Below are 19650 nucleotides of genomic sequence, written 5' to 3'. Positions count from 1 at the left end.
ACCATGCAGATTTGGGGGTCGCACCCCCCCCTGCCCACCCACGCTGCGGTTTGGAACAGAGAGGCTGGGACACAGGGGTGAGAGGAGAAGGGATTTTATTGTCAGCTCCAGCTCAGGGGTTCAGCCCCAGCCGGGGAGGGCGGGGGGCTGCACAGCCTCGCTGCCCGGGCCCGCCGGGCTGGCTGCCCCCGCCCAGGGCTCGTCGCCTCCCGAAGCGCCCCACCGGCCGGATCCCGCGGCCCGTGTACCACGAGGGGTCGATGTCCGGGTCTGCGAGGGAAGAGCCGAGAACCCGTCAGGGGGTTGGGGGACGTGGAAGGGGACGGGGCACTGCGCCCGTGAGCGAGGGGATGGGAGCAGGGAAGGGGATGAGGAGGATAAAAGCTGTTGCAAAGGCTGTTTCAAAGCAGAGCTGTGCTCCTGCACAGTGGCAGCAGCTCCTCACCCACCAAGTGCAGCTGAGCCTGGGGATGCAGAGGGGGCAGGGGGTGGCTGGGATGAGTCCCTTACTCATGTTCTCCTTACTCCTGATTTCCATGGAGCGCTCAAGGACGCGGCCGTGGGTGGCGAGTGGGGTCAGGCAGACGAGCAGCAGCCACAGGAGGCAGGCGACCCCCAGCTTCATCCCCAGCACTTTCAGGCTGCTGTGACTTGGCCGTGAAGTCTCCTGAACCCTGCTGAACACCCCGATGTGACTGCAGGAGAGAAGGGATTTGGCTGTTGATGTGTGTCCCCGGCACAGCCTCCCTGGGCTTGGGGACAGCCACAGAACAAAGCCAGGGGTTTTCCTGGTGCTGACACCTCTGGGGAAAATACCACCTCCAAACACGAGCTGCACAAACCTCATGGTCATTGAAATCGCTTTTGGTCCTAGTCTAGTGCCTTAGGTCAGGTGTGATTTTCTCTGGGACCCTCAATAAACCTGTGGGACCCCAGAGCCCAAGGGATGGGGTCCACCAGCAAAATGCAGGGCTGGCTGCAGAGGGATGGATGGATGGATGGATGGATGGATGGATGGATGGATGGATGGATGGATGATGGATGGATGATGGATGGATGATGGATGGATGGATGATGGATGGATGGATGGATGGATGGATGGATGGATGGATGGATGGATGATGGATGGATGGATGGATGGATGGATGGATGGATGGATGGATGATGGATGCAGGGATGGATGGATGGATGATGGATGGATGGATGATGGATGGATGGATGGATGGATGGATGGATGGATGGATGGATGGATGGATGGATGGATGATGACCACCTCTGCACCCTTGGCACCCACCCTGGCCGTGGCTGCTGAAGTGACAGCCTGGGAACAACACCCTGTGCCACACTTCACGGCGCTGAGGCGCTGAGCAGGGGCGGGCTGAGTGATGGGCTGGGTCTCTGCAGCCACCCAAAGCAGGGAGCAGGCAAGGGAGCCAAACGGAGGAGCTGGGCGAGGCAGGACACGGCGGGGCTGCGGCGGCCGCTCCATTTCCAGCGACTTTTGCGAAGGAAAAGTTCGCAGCGTGCTGAGCAGGAGACACACCGGGCTCCCGGGAGCTCAGGTTTGCTGTGGCCACCAACTTTTGGACCTCCCCCATATCCACCAGCCGGCTGGACAGACGCAGGACGGACAGACGGAGGCAAAGCAGCGCTCGGGAATTACCCAGCAGCAAGAGCATCAGGCAGAGAAAAGCGTCGCTCCCGACCGCGGGGCCGCACTTACCGGGGCGAGGCGAGCAGAGGTGGCCGGCTGCCGTCCCGCTGAGGCGGCTGTGTGAGCCGGAGTCCCCTCCGGTGGCTGCTTTTATGGCCGCTTTCGTGCTGATGTCAGAGGCGAGCCCCGGCGGGGACCGAGCCGGGGCATCTCCCCTCCCCGCTGTCCCCTCTCATCAAATCAGCACCGGGATTTTCATGAGTCAGAAGGGACCAGCGCGTTATCTGGCGCTGGCTGAGGGAGATGGTTTGGGAATATGATAATCGCCGTCCTCGACGCGGGGTTATTTCGGACAAGGAGAGGTTTTTTTGCTCCTTCACCCACCCGGCGCCCACTGCTGGGGTCGGTGCTGCTGCCCTGAGCGCTGGAGGGAACAGCGTGAGCACCGCAGGATTTGCACCGGTACCACCACCCCTTCCCCTCCACTCCCCCCAAAAAAAACTGCTCTAGGGAAAGCAGAACACTAAATACAGAGACCGGAGGAAGGCAATGTGCCGGGGCACACGGGTTGGCAGGAACGGGCTCGTTCTCTGGGCATGAGGGCTCCAAATCCCCAGCCCCCCCCCCCCCCCCACTCCCATTTAAAAGGGATTTTAAATCTTTCTGATGTTGATTCTGCTAGCTGTGACACTGGAGGAGCCAGCCTGGGGCTCCAGCGTGACGGTCAGTTGGTGTCCAAACAGACAAAAGTGGGACTAGAGACATCCCAAAACAGGGACACCTCTGGGCTGGCAGGACTGTGAAGACACCGTCACCAGTGGGGTGTGGGCAGGGGGAAGGTCTCTGTCTGCCACCCCCATGTGGGGTGGCTTTGCCCTGGGACAGAGCTCCACCTCAGGCAGTGCCCACCTCCCCTGCCTGAGCACAGCCCGTGCTGGGGAGAGGTGGCAGGAGCAGCGTGGGACACAGGGGGATTGCCACAGGTGTGCAGCAAGGCAGGGAAAGGGCTGAAGAGAGGAGAACCTGCCCCAGCTTGGCCTTCAGCCAGGGAAATCCCCACCCCGGGCTCAGCAGGCCTCTCTCCACCCCAGGGCTGCTGCTAATATTTAATTCAGATTTAAAGCAATCCCTTGATGCTGTGGGCTTGTGTTTCTTGTGGCTTCAGCTGCCAGACTGGGGTCAGGGTTTCCATGCAAGTTGGAGCAGTGCCTTTATTTCAGGGTCAGCCCCTCCTCAGCGCCAGCCTGGGCATCTCCTTTGCCCACTGGGCACCACTGACCCACATCATCACACTTGTGGCCAGTGTCTGGCCAGTCATGTGGCCACCCTGATGTGCACCAGCTGCCCCCACTTGGCTGCAGTGCTGCTGGTTCAGCTCCTGCCTGCTCCACCTGGCCAGCTTTAAAGCAAGGAGTGCACAGGATGGTTAAAGAAACGGATGGACACGGAGCTGCTGGAGCAAGTCCAGAAGAGGCCATGAAGGTGCTCTGAGGGCTGGAGCCAGGCTGGGAGAGCTGGGGGTGCTCAGCTGGAGGAGAGAAGGCTCTGAGAAGATCTTAGAGAACTTCCAGTGCCTTAAGGGGCTCCAGGAGAGCTGCAGAGGGACTTGGGACAAAGGATGGAGGGACAGGACACAGGGAATGGCTTCCCACTGCCAGAGGGCAGGGACAGATGGGATGTTGGGAACGAATTCTTCCTTGTGAGGGTGGGGACATCCTGGCATAGGGTGCCCACGAAAATTGTGGCCGCCCCATGCCTGAAAGTGTTCAAGGCCAGCTTGGACAGAGCTTGGAACAACCTGGGCTAGTGGAAGGTGTCCCTGGCCTTGGCAGGGGGTGTGGGCAGACAGGCTTTGAGGTCCCTTCCAAGCCCACCCATTCTGGGATTCCATGGGAAGAGAAAGGAGCCTTCACTCGAGTGTGCTGAAAAGACAGACACTGGGAAATGGGTGGGTGGTTCTGGACACAAAAGTTTCTTTATTGCATGATTTAGTGAACATTTATTATCATCTCTACACAGGCAAATGGGTCAGGAAACCAGCAAAGAACAAGGTGGGTGGCTACTGAACGATGCCTTGGTCTGCACTGCTGAGGTTCCCCGTGAGGATTCCTCCACAGGGACAGGTGTGGAAGGACTGGAGCCATGGCTGGAACCAGACAAGCAAGAGATGGGGCTGGGGTGAAGGCTGAACCCTGATGCCAGAAGGGTGGGTGCAAACCCTGTGGATGATCTTGGTGGTGCTCCCTTTTCCAGCCCAGGAGCTGCCACCCCAGCACAGCCACTGGCTGGACCCAGTGAAGCCGCAGTGTCTGGGAGTTTCTGCGACAGCAGAGGTTTGCACTTACCCTTTTGAGCTTCAGGCCACAAGGATTTAATTTTAAATTAAGAAACTGGTTTTGTTTCCAAGCTGGGAAGCCCAGACTATGGACTTAGAACACTCTCTGGGATGAGCACAGGACCAATTCCTAGGCAGTTAGCAGCCTCTACTCCTAGCAAAGCCAAGTGAGTGTTACTTGCATGAGAACTCACCCTACTGCTCGTAATTAAAGTGTTTTTAGCTCAGATGCACAGGAATTGCCTAAAATGATCCAGCCTGGGTGGCCATGCAGGGAAAGCTCAGCACTGGTCTGATGTCCCTGCTCCAGCTGCCAGCGATCCTCCCCACTTTGGGAAGGAGGGACAGAGGAGAGTGGGGGCTGTACAGGACAGGAACTGACCAAAAAACCTCTTCCAAAGGGACCTGCAAGAGAAAGCAACCCTCTGCCCATCCTGATGGGTATGGGGCCAGCACTGATCCACTGGGATCACTGGAGAGTCGAATGTTGGAGGAAAGCAAACGTCCTGGGGGAGCTGGGGGAGGCTGACACCAGGGGCCCAGGGCTGCTGCAACCCCCAAAGGTCATCACAGCCCTGCCAAAGGGTGGGGTGGCCCTAAGAGGCTCCACAATGCCATCACCAGGGACAGGGGACATGCTCATTCACCCAAGTGCATCTTGGCAGGGGCTGACCCCTCTGTGGAGCACAGGAGCACCTACACTCTGCGTGCTGGGGTTCTGTATCTCGCTGATACAGCCTCACATGCAGTGGAGATGTCTTCAAGAGCTGAAAAAGCAAACCAATATCCCCAGCAAGCCCACCAGCCTTTCCTCCCACTTTTCTAGCCACCACTCCCATCCCCTGATGGCCACAGCTGCTTCAGGCTGGTGGCAGAAGCCTCAGTGGGTGTTTGCATGGCTTGGGGCAGAGAGCAAGTGCTTGCTGGGAGGGGACCAGCACTGATCTCATCCTCCTTTGCTGCTCAGGGCAGGGAAGCAAAGCTCCACTGGACACGGCAGGGCATTGGGACCAGCATTGGGATGTGAATCCCTGCACTGGGATGCCTGGGTCCCTCTTCTACCTGGGATACCCCAAGGGCATTTCACACTCACTGTCAGCTTGTGTCCCTGCTCACAGCAGCCTGGGAGAGAGCAGGGACAGGCACTGACAGCTTCTGCCAAGCGAGGGCTGTCCCTGCCCTGTGCTGAATGTCACACTGACACACCCAGCTCCCCCCGAGGAGGTCGCTCCTGCTCTGCACCTCTCTGGTGCCCTTGGCTGGCCCAGTACCAAAGAGCTGCCCCAACCCAAGGTCTCATTCCAGCATCCTCCCTTGAGAACCCCTGGCCACATGCTTTGCTCCTCTTCCCATCAACTCCCAGCAAAGCCTCCTGCCCATGGCCTCTGGCTTCCTTTCTGTCCAGGGTTTTAGGGAGAGAGGGGCTCAGGAGAAGGAGGAGAAAGTGTTGCAGGGAAGGCTGTGAGAGGCTTTGCTTTGCCGAGGTCTTGTATCTTCACTGAAATGCGGTAGCAGGAAGGTCCCCTCTCCTCAGGACAGGTGGGTCATCACAGGCTTCTGCAGGGCACAAGAAGGAGAAACCTCAGCCCACCACCGTGTCCACGCCACCCTGAGCCAACCCAGCATCTCCTTGTCCCCTCCTAGCTGCCACTGCACGGAGTGAGTCCCTGCCCCATCCCACGGCCCACGCAGGCAGCGGGAATTCAGAGACGTTCATCTTTTCTGGCGCTTGTGGCATCCCCGACCTCAGGGGGTGGGGCCCGGGCGTTCCTGCCCTCACCAGACAGCACTGGGGGAGCAACACTGAGAGCTGAGGGCTCCACCAGCTTGAGGAGGAAGTGGGGGAGGACAGGTCCCAGAGGAAGCCAGGCCAGCAGCCCTGCCGTGGGGCTGGCTCCGTACCGCAAAGAGCCGCTCCACCCTCCTGTTCTTGCCGTTGGGGTTCCTCTGCGTCAGCGAGCCGCGGTACACGGAGTTGCGGTCAAAGGAGTCGTCAAAACCTGCAGGGAGGGAGGAGAGGTGGGCAGCAGCTCCTCACCCACCTCACCAGAGGTTTCAGCGGCCCACCCAAGTCACTTGGGATTGACTAATCCCCCTCTGGCTGCGGGTTTGGATGCATCCCGGCACTCCCCTCTCCGGGAGGGTGATGGGGAGCGCTTTGCTAACGAGGAGACGAGAGCTGCTGCTGCTCAGCTCTCCAGAGCCCTGCGTGGGCTGGGTCAGCCTGGGTCAGCCTTTCCACACTCTGCTCTGGAAAGCTCTGTGGTACAACCAAACCCCAGCCTGGGAGAAGCTCTCAGCTCTCACTGCCCCAGCCTTGAGACTCCCTTGACCTGTTAATTCATTTCCTCTCCTCTGCCACCAACTTCCACCAGCTGCACCTTTTCAGGCCCAACTTTCCAAGTCACTGCCCTGCCAGGCAGGCAGCCAGGAGACCAAATCACCCCCTGGCCCAGCCCAGGCACGGGGATTAGGTTTGCCTGGTGACGTCTGTCCCCATTGCACTTCCCTCTATCTCCTCACAGGGCTGCCTTTATCTGCCTGCCCTGTGCAGGAAGGAGAGCAGATGACTCCTCCTCAGGATGAGGACAAGGGACCTTTCCACCCAGCAGCCCAGCCTGGGGAACAGCACTGTTAATTGTCTGTGTGAATGGGGGAAATGCTGCTCTACCTCTGCAAGAAATGATCTTTCCCCCCTTCCCTCCCTTCATCTTCCATTATCTGGAAGGAGAGCCACTCTTTCTGCCTTTAAGCTTGTGAGGAGAGATAAGAGAGAAATAGAAAAGTAATTTCCTAATAGGTCTCGCTGATATTGGTCAGAATGAGGCATTTCCAGTGATTGTCCTCCCACCACACCAGCTGCTGGGCCAAGTTTCAGGTCACCATCTACTTTGAAGCTCTCCCAAGCTGCTGTTTGTCCATAGCTGGGCCCTGGAGGGCTTCTTGCCTCCCAGCAGGGACCAGTGGCTGAGTCAGGTGGGCAGCAGGGTCAAGATTCACAGAGTCATGGAATGGTTCGGGTTGAAAGGAACTTGGAATCCCCTCTTGTTCCACCCCCTGCCATGGGCAGGGACACCTTCCACTAGACCAGGTTGCTCCAAGCCCCGTCCAGCCTGGCCTGGCACACTTCCAGGGGTGGGGCACGCCACCCAGGGAAGGATACCTTCCCCAAGATGGCCAAGCAAGGGAGAAATTGCTGTCAGAAGAGAGGATGGGCTTAGGTGAGGCTTTGAGACCTAACAGCCCAGGGGATGAAAGCACACAGGTGTCTCCCTGAACTGTGGGGTGGCTGCAGAGAAGTCCTGGTTTTTGGAGGACTCAGCCACCTCAGCCTGATCTCTGCTGTCCCATCACTGCCACAGCCCTGCCAGCTGCTGCCTCCTTTCCCAGTTACCCAGCACAGGTGTCCCCTGTGGCTGTCCTGCCAGCAGGCTGTGAGCACAGGCAAGGGGAGTACCCTGCAGACCCACAGCTGGATGCAGAGGGGGAGAGAGAGAGGAGCAGCATCCCCCAGAGCCCAGCCCAGCCACCCACAGGTGCCCATCTCCCACGGGCAGGGTCGTGGTCCTTACTGGTGATTTCCAGGGGACTGTTGAACTTCCTCCTGAACCTCTGCAGTCCGGGCATTGCCTGCAAGAGAAGGGCAGCAGCCTGCTGTGGGGAAGGGATGGGAGGGCAGAGGTCTCCACTGGGGCCACCGCTTTGATGGCGGCCCCCTGGTTGTGTCCAGGCTTAATGCTGTGCCACAGGCACAGCCTGTGATTAGACACACACTCACTTTAATGTCATCCAAAGACTCCCCAGGACTGCTGCTGGCAGGACCAGGAGAATGGAGACAGGCAGCCTGTGGACAGAGGAAGGCAGAGGTGTCTGTGGGGGTGCAAGAGGAGGCAGACACCTCAGTCTGCCATGGCAGAGCACCAGGCAGCACGGGGAGAGCTGGGAATGGCTCAGCGAGCCAGGCAGCCCTTCCCAGCACCCAGGGGCAGCAGCTACAGCTCAGGGGAGCAGGCACATCACAGCCACCACCCTCCACGCTCACCTGCACACTCGACTTCTTCTTTGCCTTTTCCACAGACTTCACTGTCAGCCCTGCAGCAGACAGAGCTGCAATCCGGGATTCGATATCAGATATCTTTAGGAGGAGGAGAAAAGACACACAGATGGTGGTTGGAGGATCCATCAGTGGCTTTGTTTGCCATCAGTGGCCAGGCAAAGCATCTGTCAGGGTCAGGCCCTCACCTCACTCTCTGCCTGCTGCACCTGAGCAGCTGCTGAGGCCACTTTGTCCTCCAGCTCCGACAGCTCCGAGTCAGTAGTGCCACTGTGCTGAGCCCCTTCCTCAAGCTCCTTCAGGGTCTTCTCGAGCTGGTAGGTCTTTCCAGCAGTCAGGTACACCTGAAATACAGCAAAAGGAAAAACTGCATTGAGAGATTAACCTTCTTGGAGTTCTCCTCTCCTGCTGTGACTGCAGCCCCAGATGCAGCAGCTCCTGTCACTCTGTTTTGACTGCCTTCTTGCCTTGCAGCACAGACAGTGCCAGTCAGCTCTGACACGGCTTTTCTTCTCATTTTCTCCCTTCCCTGGGCTTTTTGAGAGCAATTAGCAACAGTGTGAAGTGGTAAGAGGCTCAGTGGGAACACAAGGAAGGACCAAAACTCAGTGACCTGCTCGAGAAGCAGCAGTGCTTTGTGCCGTGTGCTCGGAGGGAGAGCAGGTACCTGCAAACCAGCTCAGGCTGCTGTGTCCTGTGAGGGCAGAGCTGGGAAGGAGACAAACTGATTCTCCAAACCTGCTCAGTCTGTTTTAAGGGTGTCTGTGTTGCTGGGAGCAGGGTCAGAGTAGGGCAGCCTTTGCTGCCTGGAGAAGAAGGGTAAAAGGATCTATCCCAATAAAACCTCTGGTTTTACTGCCACTTGTCTCCTCCCAGGTAACTACAAGGACACATGTCCAAGCAAGGCAGCTCAGGAGACATTAACACATCAGTATGCAGTCCCAACAGATGATCAGATGTGGCCACTGTTCTGCTGACTGATCCCAAGATCTCTATGGCAGCTGCTGCTCCTCCAGCCCTCTCAGCTTTCCCTGGGCTGGGCATTGTGCAAAGCTGCCTGGCAGGAGCCCTCTGCATGCACTGAACTACAGCCCATCCACCCAAACCACAGCACCATGCTCCCAGGGGGTCCCACCCATCCCAGTGCAAATCCTAAGGCCAGGCACCACCCAACCTGAGTCACAGGGATTTGTTGTTGGCCCATCAGACTCTCCCAGTGCCCTGCAAGGTGGGTGGCATGCCTTGCAGAGGAGAACAGAGTGGCCAGCCAGCTGTGACTCAGCCAGGATCCCCGAGGGAGTGGCAGGATGACACACACACCTCCCAGGGCCATTGTCTACCCCCCCCCCGACCCCAGCTGACAGCAGCAGCAGCACTAAGCCCCAAGTTCACGTCCTTCCCAGCCCTATCCCCTCTCTTGGGAGAGAAGGAACCCCAAAACCTTCATGTATCCAGCCCTCTTCCCCTGGGATGCTGTATTTGGCCAGAAAGCATCCAGGTGCTGCAGCTCCCTGCTTTTACTTATAAGCTTTCCCCAGTGAGAAATGAGCCACAGAGTGTGTCCTAAAACCCTGCTCCCCATTGCAGGACATTCCCTACAGCAAAACCCGACCACTCAGACGGAGATCCAACTCTTCTTTGAACTGTTTCTTTGGAGCTTGGTACAGGGCACTGTGGATGCACAACGTTTCCACAGGGAATCAATTCCTATGGGTTTATGGTTGCTAAAAAAGCTGTCAGTGCTCCGGGGTCACACAAACCTTGCAGGGGGATTGAGGTCTGGCTGTGAACTTGTCACCTGCACCAGCCCATCAGCCCCAGGCACAGGCAGCCTTAGTGAAGAGGGGGGTGATGCCCATAAACCCCTTGATGAAACACACAGTGGAACTGAAGGGAATGGGACACAAGTTTTGCTGGAGCAGGGACTGCTGAAGTCCAGCAAAGCCATGCTACAGCAAGGTGGGGACCACATTCATCACCCAGGAACCAAGGGAAGGAAAGCCACAAGACACAGCATCTTCTTTTGCTGTTGTACCATCCTCTGAGACCAGACTTTTTAATCCCTCTGCTGACCATCCTTTCAGTGCTGACCTACCCCCTTAACAAGCAAAATTTTGGGGGGGGATTCCTCTGTGTTCCCAACCCCCCTCTGCCCAAAAGCTCTGGGGAGCCTTACATTTTCCTCAAGCTCCCGGTACACTTCGGCCACCTCTTTCCCATCTGGCAGGCCTGGAAGCTGCCCCGCAGGGAGGGCACAGCCCTGGCTCTGTCCATGCACCGACTCCCACACCGCTGCCTCCGTGGCGTTTATGGCTCTCAGCACTTTGGCCGTGATCTCACTCAAAGCCTGAGCCGACGACCTCTGCGAGAGCCAAAGCACAGGGAGGGAGGGAGGGAGGGAGGGGATAGAAAAAATATGGATGTTATTTGAATGTGGTGTATAAAACAGCACAAGCCAGGGGGCACAGGGACACCAGACCTCCAGGAGCTGTGGGAAGAGGGAGGACTGGTAATTAAGGGGCTTACACTGCTCATGAAGGGCTCTCCATCAGATGGCTAGGCAGAGCTTTGATCTCAGCCCGTGCTTTCTGCAGGATGGCTGTGACAAAAGAGGTCACCTCCAAAGGCTTGGAAAAGAGGTTATGGAGGGATGCTTCACTCACTGGAAGCACCTGGCCACCTGAGGGCCACTCGGTTATGCAGCAGTTAAGATCTAATTGCAGCATATTGCTTTACACCTCAGCGGGCCTGAGCGGGGATGCAAACAACTCCTTGAGTTTGTGGCAAAAGAACAAAAACAACCTGACCCCATAAAATGATTGTATTGCCACAGCGCCAGAACTTGGCTAATTATGTCCTCTCTTCCCACCCCAAGGAGCACTGATGGCAATCATGCCCCTAAGTGCTGCCCTTGGCTTGATGAGGTGCTAAACACGGGTAAAAATGGGCCCAAGAAACTCATCACGCCTCTCCCAGCTGATAATTCCCTAGAAACCAAGGAGATGGGGGTGACATATGTGCTGGTTGTGTTTACAGCTGCACGTATTTCCGGGCAGGCTGTCCTGCAGAGAACCAGCTAACTCAGTCCAGATGACATTTTTATCATTTTATGGTGCCTTCATGGTACAGCAGAGTTTTTTCACATTTTCCATTAGGTTCGTGTGCTTCCATCACAGTGCTCCCCTAGTCAGAAGATTTCCTCTTGACTGGAGGAACCTCATATCCAAAATCCCTCAGAATGACACAAAATCCAAGCCTGGATCTTTTGCAAGTATAAGGAAAGTTGTTGTTAAACATTATCCATGCTGACAGCCTTTAACCAAGGCTGGTCCAGCTACTGCAGACATTTCTATCTCAATACACCTCCCTGCTTCATAGCAGGGCCTGGGGGCAAAGAAAGTAGCAAATTTGGAGGATCCAGGCTTAATTTCATAAGAAACCAGAATCTTACACTGATACCACACAAACAGTTCAGGGTTTGAGCCTCTGTCTGCTCACCCAGCAGCTCACACAGAAACTAAGTCACCTTGGCTTGGTGAGTTACCACTTATCTGCACTTAGTTAGAAATAGTTATTAAGATGATGCAGATTGTTCAATCTAGGAGAAGTTAAGTCTGGCTGCAGCAACCATCTGAAAGCAGCTTTCAGGAAAAAGGAGGCAGCAAAGGATGCTGTGGGTAAGGATGCACTGCTGCTCCAGTGGCAGTGAGAGCACAGCAAATGGGGCCCAAACCCACCAGGTTTTGTGTTGTGAGGAACAAATGCACATTAAAGGGAGGCTTCATGGCACCATGAAAGTCATCACAACCTCGGATGAATGGAGCTTTGGAGGAGAGGAGAGGAGAGGAGAGGAGAGGAGAGGAGAGGAGAGGAGAGGAGAGGAGAGGAGAGGAGAGGAGAGGAGAGGAGAGGAGAGGAGAGGAGAGGAGAGGAGAGGAGAGGAGAGGAGAGGAGAGGAGAGGAGAGGAGAGGAGAGGAGAGGAGAGGAGAGGAGAGGAGAGGAGAGGAGAGGAGAGGAGATGGGCAGCATGCCCGCTTCCTTCCTTTGCCAGCATTTTGGAGCAAATGCACACATCCCCCTTCCACAGCCAAGGCAGGAGGGAGGGAATGAGCAAACCAGCCCACAGAGACCCAACAGGGAGTGCTGACCTCTCCATCTGTGCTAATGGATCATCTTGGAACCTCTGCACAACTGGAGACATGCTGCTGTGATCTGTCCTCCTCTCCCTGACCCCTGTCCCCACGGGTCACCCACCACGGAGTAGGGACAGGAGTTAGCACAGAGCTGGAAATGCAAGAGATGCTGATCTAGCAGAGTGGAAGTGGGATCAGGGGTTTAGGGACTCAGGAGCACTGACAGGTGTGGAAAAGACATTTCAGGCTGTAGCAGGTGCCTGACAAAGGTTGCTGTAGGTACCAAATCATCACTGAGCTCTTCTCCCAGCCCAGGACTCTTTTCCATAGTGACTTCCAGATGCTGGGACAACTCCTTTAAGTAGATGTGGAGGCTGTGTACCTCTCCATGACAGACAGTAGCCTGCAAGAACTCTCAGAGGCTTTACTTTTGACTCTTGGCTGAGACTGGGAGAGCCTACAAGGAGAAATATCCAGATCTAACACCCTGGCACTTCCCTACCCCTTGACATTGTTAAAGCAGACACAGCCACAGCCCTGGTGGAGTTGTGGGACAGAAGAAGAGTCACGTTTTCACGGTGCAAAACCATAAACCACTGAGAGCAGGAGGAATCATGGATGCAGCCTGGAATGATGTGGGTGGTAGGGCACAGATTACCTTTCGAACATCCCTGGCCACGGCATCGCTGGAGGAATTCATCTCTGGTTTCTTTGCTCTCTTCTCTTCTTCACGCTCCTCCTCGTCAGAAGAGACTTCCTTATCACTGATGTTGCTGGCTAACTCCTCCAGCTTCCTCTTCAACTCCTCCTCCTCAGCATCGGGATCAGTGTGGGACTCTGGGGCCAGAGACTGGAAGAGCAGAAGAAGGGAAAGGTGTGAGAACCTCCTGTGGTGGACACGGGGCCTGCCTGGGTCCAGACAGGCTCACCAGGCAGGGGAGCTCAAGGAGTGTGACCACAGAGGGGCTTTCAAACCACCCAGGGAACAGCAGAGCCCAGCGAGCTGCGCTCCAGCTCCTCCCTGAGGAACACAAACACTTGACCTAAAGAACCTCCACTCCCATTTTCCCCCACGCACAGAACCTGCTTGGTTTTCTCCGTGGAAAATTGCCTTCCCTCCACCCTTAAAAAGGTGGGAATGAGGGATTTGGGACCAAAAATCACCACATTTTAGTTAGGAACCATGGCATGGCTGGTGGTTCTGAGGGCAGAGATCACAGCAACCCAGAAACAAGGTCCACCGGGGAGAGGGAAGCAGCCATGGGAATTGCCACTCCCTGAGGTAACTTTTGGAACCTCTGGATAATCTCATTTGGGATGAGAACCCACACATCAAATTTCCCTGTAGGATAGATGGCAAATTGCCACCCACCCCCGTTGTTAGGTGCAATTCATGGTAGCTGGAGAAGAATCCTGTTAAACTCTCAGGCACCAAAAGAGATCTCCAGAAGTTCCTGAACTTGCTGACCCCTGCATTAAGATGGGAATACAATTACCTGCATCATACCTGGTGGGGTTTTGTCTGAGCTGGTTTTTAACAGCCTCCAACAGCAGCATCTGCAGCAGGCAATCTTTTCCCCAGGCAACCTATTCCAGGGCTCTGCTATCCTTTCTGCTGGAAAACTTTGCTTTGTAGTTAACCTCAGCCTGTCCCACAGCTCTTTAGACCCACTGCCTGTGCTCTGATTAGCCCTGGATATGGGAATAAAATGTGGGAACCTGACACTGTGAAAACCTCTTACTCCCTTGGTCGGGATTACTGATGGAAACCCTGAATGATTAAAATTGTGGCCATCTTCCTCTGAGAATTTTAGAAAAAATTGTAGAAATTGCATTGTTTCATCCATGCTTGGGGGCTTTGCCCTAATTATCACCATCCAGTCTACTGAGCCATCAGCTGCCAGAGTGGTGATGGGTTCACATGAAGGAAAAGAGTGCACAGTCTAAAATTAGAAACCCAAAAATCAATGTTAAGCGGTCTAAGTATTCACAGATTCTACACTGTTGCTCAGCTTTAACTTAATTTAGCTGCTTTCTTCCAAGTTTGATGGCATGGTAAGATCAGGGCAGCTCAGAAGAGATACAGAAATGCTCCTTGACTCAGCTCTCACAGTCACAATAACCTAGTGCCTTCCTCACAGGCACTAGTTGAGTGTCCCATGATTTCAAATGAGCTGTCACAGCTCTGCAGATACAGACACCACCTAACAAAACTCCTCAAATTAGCACTTCATGAACTATCAGCCTGAAACCAAATTTTCCTTGTGCAGAGGGGGCAAGGAAGGCACTGGTTTGCACAGGCTCTAAATGGGTTAAATTTCCTGCAGTTTCTGCCCTGCCATGCAATGTTTTCTAAGGCACTCCATCACCTGGAACTGGAGAGCAGCCTCCAAGGCCAAAACAGAGGAGTGAACTCAAACAGCCCAGGTCATTGTGGCACTTAGGGACAGGGTTCAGTGAAGGACTTGGCAGTGGTGGGGGAATGGTTGGGCTCAGTGATCTTAGAGGTCTCTTCCAACCTAAATATTTCCATGATTTTGTCTATCCCTGCAGTGCTGGCTGCTTCAGAGAAGCCTCTGCAGTGGCCAGGGGAAGGGAGCAGCAGAGCCCACACTCCATCCCTGCAGGATTCCTGCCCGGTTACCTCGTCAGGGCGCGTCAGGATTTTTTCCTCCAAGCGGTTCAGCACGCGCTCGATTGCGGACATGCGAGTGTTGAGTTCATGGATCTACAGGAAAGGGGAGAGACAGAGAGAGAGGGAAAAGGAGGAGAGAACAGCCCAGCCACCACTGCCAGGACAGTCAGGAAACAGTGCAACCAGCAGAGGAAAGCAAGCAGCAGCACACTGCCACTGTGGGCAGAGTTGAAAGACATTAAAAAATAAAATCTTTTAAGTAACGTCTTAAAAATGCCAGTAAGCTCCAGGAGGTGCAGAGCAACCTCAAATCTGGAAAACTCCAAGCAATGCCAAGCCCCCAGCACAAGGCAATTCCCACCAACTTCCTGGAGCTTTGATGCAGTGAATGTAAAAACCCATCACCAATAAAAGCACCAGCCTGTAATAAAGCCACCCATCTCACCATCATTCCCATGCTGCCCCAAACTGAAGCCAACATCCATTTTCACTTCCTACTAACATGTTTTTCAAGCTGTAACCACATGCCTGCCAACACAGTGGTGGAGAGGAAGGGGGAAGAGGGCAAGAATTCCCCATGAAAAAATCCAAAACCGAACCTGAAAGTTTTCCCCACCACTTTGAAATTTTCTGACTTCTCTGTGCATTGATTTACCCAGATGCTCGCCCCTCTCTTCTCCCTCACTCTTCTGACTAAAATGGGGCATGGAGAGAAGGGCAGAGAAATTAAAGACAGGGAGAATCCTGAAAATCAAAGAGAAGTTACTTCCTGTGCTTAAGAACCCAGACAAACCTTTGTGGTGGGGGTGGATTTGGATTAGGCATTAGGAAGGAATTCTTCCCTGTGAGGGTGCTGAGGCCCTGGCACAGGGTGACCACAGAAGCTGTGGCTGCCCCTGCATCCCTGGAAGTGTCCAAGGCCAGGCTGGACAGGGTTTGGAGCACCCTGGGACAGTGGAAGGTGTCCCTGCCCATGGCAGGGGGGTGGAATGAGATACTTTTCAGATCCATTTAAACCAAAACATCTCTATGATCTATAATCTATGATCACTGTAAACATTAAAGGAAGGGTTTTTTTTTCCTTTAGAAATTGAAGTTTTTCTTTCTTTGAAAAAAAAACCAACTAAGTCTCTTTCCTTTGATCCAGACAAATAAAACATAAATGATGATAAATATTGCCTGTTTTATGACACTACCAGTGCATCACTGCTGTTCCGAGTGGCTTCTGCCCATTCAAAGGGGAGCAAGCAGCAAAAGCAGTAAGCAGAGGTGGTAACAAAGAGATGTGAGGGGCAGGCTTTGTTTTTGTAACAATTTCCATCCTCTCACTTAGTTTTTGTGCTTGTCAGCCTTTGATTAATTAGACCTTCACAACAGCTAGGGATGATTGCATCTGCTTAAGGGAAGATGAATATAAAAACCTGGCACCGTGGAGAGCAGAGCTGTCATTACCACCCCGAACTGAAAGCATCTCCAAGCAGCATTAAAACCCCTGGCAGGAAGCACTTCAGTCCATTGCTAAGTGGTTTTTCAGTCCTGTTTAAGGCCTGAGTCTTGCATGGCTCCCAGTGACAATGAGAAGCCTCTGATGAGCCATCAGCCTCAGAGATGGTGACAAACCAGGAGGCACCACTGCCCTACCTCCATAAGGAAGAGGCTGGGAGAGATCAGAGCCTGAAGCACGGGCTGCTGTTGATATTGATGGCTATCTACCAGGATAGCAGCTGAAAAGCTTCACTCTCCTTCCCAGTCAAGGCTGGCTTTAATGCAGGGTGGTCACCCCATTAGGGCACATCTCCATCAGGGACTGGGTCACCCTGCACTTCTCCCAGCGTGACAAAGGCTGGCAAACTGTGCTCTGCATTAAAACATTCGAGGGCAATAAGCTTAAAGCACAGCCCACAACATCAGGTAGGGGAAACTACGCCTTGCTGCTGAGGGGGGAGGACAGGTTACTCTACCCAAGCCCCTAACAGAAGCTTTATGTAAAGAAGAGGAGCCAGAGAGCATCAAAGCTTTGGGAATCCAGAACCACTGAGCTCCCTTGAGGTACAGCAGAATGGCTTCTGGGGAGAAACTTGGTAAATTGGAGCTATTCCTTGTGGCTTGGTCCTGTTGCTACCTGACTTTTAAAAACCTAAAGGCAAAGACCCACACAGGTACCAATTCAGGGTTTCTTTTCGTGTCCAATCAAGTTTAAGTGCTTTTTTAAATAGAGTTTTTCTTTTTTTAAGTTTTGTTCTTGAACCTTCAGCTCCTGGAGTGACAGGACTAGGGAACAGCCCCCGGTTAGTTAGAGCTGGGTGAGGAGGAGGCTGGGTGGGAGGATGGTTGCTGGCTGTAAACACATCAGCAGCACAAAGGGCAGGGAGCATGGGGAGCTATTTAAGCTAATTAGCAACGCTGCCACAAGAGCAAATGAGGGTAAAGTGGGAGTGAGAAGATGCCTCGTAACCATTAGGGTGACAAGGGTCCCCACCAGCCTTCCTCCAGGTGTGAGGGAACAAACCACAGCCCGGTGTGGGAGCTTTCCCAGCTCCTGGAGGAAGTCGTGGGAGGCGTTGGTAGGAATTTGGGCCCATTTCCCCACTGTAAAGCATAGTGCACATTTCATGCCTAACACGGCGTGGCCTCATTAAGGACACCCAGTCCAGGGTGTCTCCCATTTACTACTGGCTGAGGAAGGAAAGGCATTTGCTAATTAAAACATGTGCCCACAGAAGTAACCGGCAAAGAGAAGCTTTTTTGCCTACCCAGGCACATGAAGTGTGGTGCTGAGGGATGGTTGTGGTCACAGATCTCACACTGATTACCCAAAGAGGGGTCCAGGATGTGCCAAATTACCACCTCTGAGACTGGAAAGTGATTCTGCCTCTGCATGTGTAGCCAAACACCACCCTGCATTTTGCTGCTCATGAGATCTGAGGAACCAGATCAGCTTTACCATCCTCACTGCCCACCACTGGCAAAGGGAGCACCAGGAACAGCAGGTCCTTGCTTGACAATTAAAACACAAGCTTAGATCCTGTTTCACACCTTTCTTTAGACTGTTCCCCCCATTACCATCACTCAGGAGAGGTATGTGACAGGTCATCCTGACCCAGTCCTACCGAGGCAGGAACACACTGCAGAGGAAGAGAAGGATCTTGGTGCTTATTAAATATCCATCTCCAGACCTCCACCTGGTTATTAAGCACTGGCACATTCAATTTAAGCAAGCCTTTCTGGAGACAAGAAGCCACAAGTAACTCAGATTAATAAGAACAAGCTGGAAAATGAGCAGCAACAAAGGCAGGTTTGTTATTGTGATGGCAGCGTGGGCCATGGAAGCACCAAGCAGTGCCTGGTTTTCTTTTTGCTGTGACTGGAAAAGCACACCCCAGCTGGCCATTGCTGCTTCTCTTCCCCTCTGAACCACCCTGCACCTCGGAGGCAATAAGAGGGACGTGGCCACGGGCTGGGTGTCAGCAGAGGCAGTTTGGTACCTGGTTGGAGGAGTGGCTGATGTTCTCCTGGGAGGAGGCTCTGTTCCGGCGTTTGGTGTGGTGGGCTGGGAGCTGGGCTCCCCTCACCTCCTCGTCGGAGGTGTCCATGTCGGCCGAGTACCGGGCCCGGGGCGGCTCGTTCCAGGGGATGCCTTGGGGAGAGAAAGGTACAAGGCGTTCACAACGGTGCCTCAGCTTTTAGCTTTTCTATTTCTCACATTCTGTGCTGCTTTAGTGTGCACTTCTGAGCTTCATATTGGGGGATGCTGAGCTCTCTTCACAGAGCAGAGAGACAAAACAATTCCTTCTCTGGCTGGGGACCAAGGACAAATGATCCAAATCTCAGGCCCAAGAGCAGAAACAATGGCAGAATGAAGAGAGAAAAACAAGCAGGATGGGACTTCATGGGCTAAAGCTGGAATTGAACAATTAACTCCAATATGCAAATGGACCAGAACTTATAAAAGTGAGAGACCCTGTGACTGGTTGTCCATTTTGTGACCATTTTGGTTCATCTTGGGTGTAGCCCTGGCTGGGCTCTTGTGCTGCCCAAGGTGGATCCATTGAGGCCTTCTAAAAAATCCCTACTTTATTCTTTAACTCTGCCTGGCCTCTGTTCTAGGTCAGCCTTCACAGGGCATCACCCCTGAGTTCTTTCCTGGACATCCATCCTTAAGACAAGCAAATAATGAGGCATTTCCCCAGATCAGACTTCCTACCCTTCGGCAGGAGGTGCTTCTGCAAGCCAGACCAAGTTTCAGGACGGACCAGGCTGCAGCTCCACACAGCACCAAATACAGCAGGGTCCCACACAAGGCATGAGGAGCACCATCCTTGCTCTCATACCCTGAACAGCCTCACTAAAAAACACTACTGCCTTCCCAATTTTGTGGGAGCCCAGGTTTGGATGCTGCCCTTTGCACACTGTCCAGGGTTGGAAGATGTTTAAGCTCAGGCTAGAGAGGTATCAGCCTAGGATGGAGCATTTAAAAAGAGTGGAAAGTCTCCTGTGTAAAGGAGAATTTAAAATGAGACAAAAAACAATGAGAGAAAATAGAATTAACATGCTTGCTGCCGTGATGCTCCAGCAGGACTTGGAATGGTAATTTAAACAGCCATGTTAAGGTCTACCCAGCATTCCCAAATGTCCTGAAAATACAGCCAGGCCACTGGAGACACAGAAGGACATATATTCTACATTTGCATATGCACAAGCCAATATCCAGCCCTCCTGGCTCTGCTATCGCTGCAGGAAAAACAGAGGCTGTAAAAGGCAAATTCTGCCTCTTATATGGTATTTATAAACTCACAAATCCATGTAGCCTACCCATGCACCCTGCCAGCTAAAAGGAT

General features: G+C 53.9%; 2 protein-coding genes across 9 annotated transcripts in view; both read right to left on the bottom strand.

The window, feature by feature from the left end:
* Positions 1 to 106: 106 nt before the first annotated feature.
* PRLH (prolactin releasing hormone) lies at positions 107 to 1760 on the bottom strand. Its single transcript, XM_053983025.1, has 3 exons — positions 1724 to 1760; positions 511 to 695; positions 107 to 270 (listed from the first exon to the last, which is right to left on the bottom strand). Exons 2-3 carry the CDS (start codon positions 623 to 625, stop codon positions 113 to 115), a joined length of 273 nt encoding a protein of 90 aa, XP_053839000.1. The 5' UTR covers positions 626 to 695; positions 1724 to 1760; the 3' UTR covers positions 107 to 112.
* Positions 1761 to 3603: 1843 nt separating this feature from the next.
* The window catches only part of MLPH (melanophilin), a 31942-nt gene continuing 15895 nt past the window's right edge, over positions 3604 to 19650 (bottom strand). For 4 of the 8 annotated variants that reach the window (XM_053982704.1, XM_053982701.1, XM_053982702.1 and 1 more), the window contains 10 exons: positions 18298 to 18449; positions 14822 to 14905; positions 12836 to 13027; positions 10220 to 10405; positions 8232 to 8387; positions 8032 to 8124; positions 7768 to 7833; positions 7562 to 7619; positions 5892 to 5989; positions 3604 to 5546 (listed from right to left, as the gene is read on the bottom strand). In XM_053982704.1, the coding sequence (XP_053838679.1) occupies positions 5520 to 5546; positions 5892 to 5989; positions 7562 to 7619; positions 7768 to 7833; positions 8032 to 8124; positions 8232 to 8387; positions 10220 to 10405; positions 12836 to 13027; positions 14822 to 14905; positions 18298 to 18449 (1112 nt within the window). In that variant the 3' untranslated portion in view covers positions 3604 to 5519. The remainder of the gene's footprint in view (positions 5547 to 5891; positions 5990 to 7561; positions 7620 to 7767; positions 7834 to 8031; positions 8125 to 8231; positions 8388 to 10219; positions 10406 to 12835; positions 13028 to 14821; positions 14906 to 18297; positions 18450 to 19650) is intronic. The other 4 variants (XM_053982707.1, XM_053982709.1, XM_053982703.1 and 1 more) reach the window with 3 other exon arrangements.

The sequence above is a fragment of the Vidua macroura genome, chromosome 7, assembly GCF_024509145.1.
Source record: "Vidua macroura isolate BioBank_ID:100142 chromosome 7, ASM2450914v1, whole genome shotgun sequence".
Taxonomy (NCBI): Eukaryota; Metazoa; Chordata; class Aves; order Passeriformes; family Viduidae; genus Vidua; species Vidua macroura.
Note: the sequence above shows the minus strand (reverse complement) of the source record. Positions and strands in the feature narration are given on the sequence as shown.

Coding starts and splice junctions, on each gene's coding strand:
- PRLH (XM_053983025.1), bottom strand. CDS start 625: ATGAAGCTGGGGGTCGCCTGCCTCCTGTGGCTGCTGCTCGTCTGCCTG. Junction 271..510: donor CAGGAGTAAGGAGAACATGA/GTAAGGGACTCA, acceptor CTTCCCTCGCAG/ACCCGGACATCGACCCCTCG.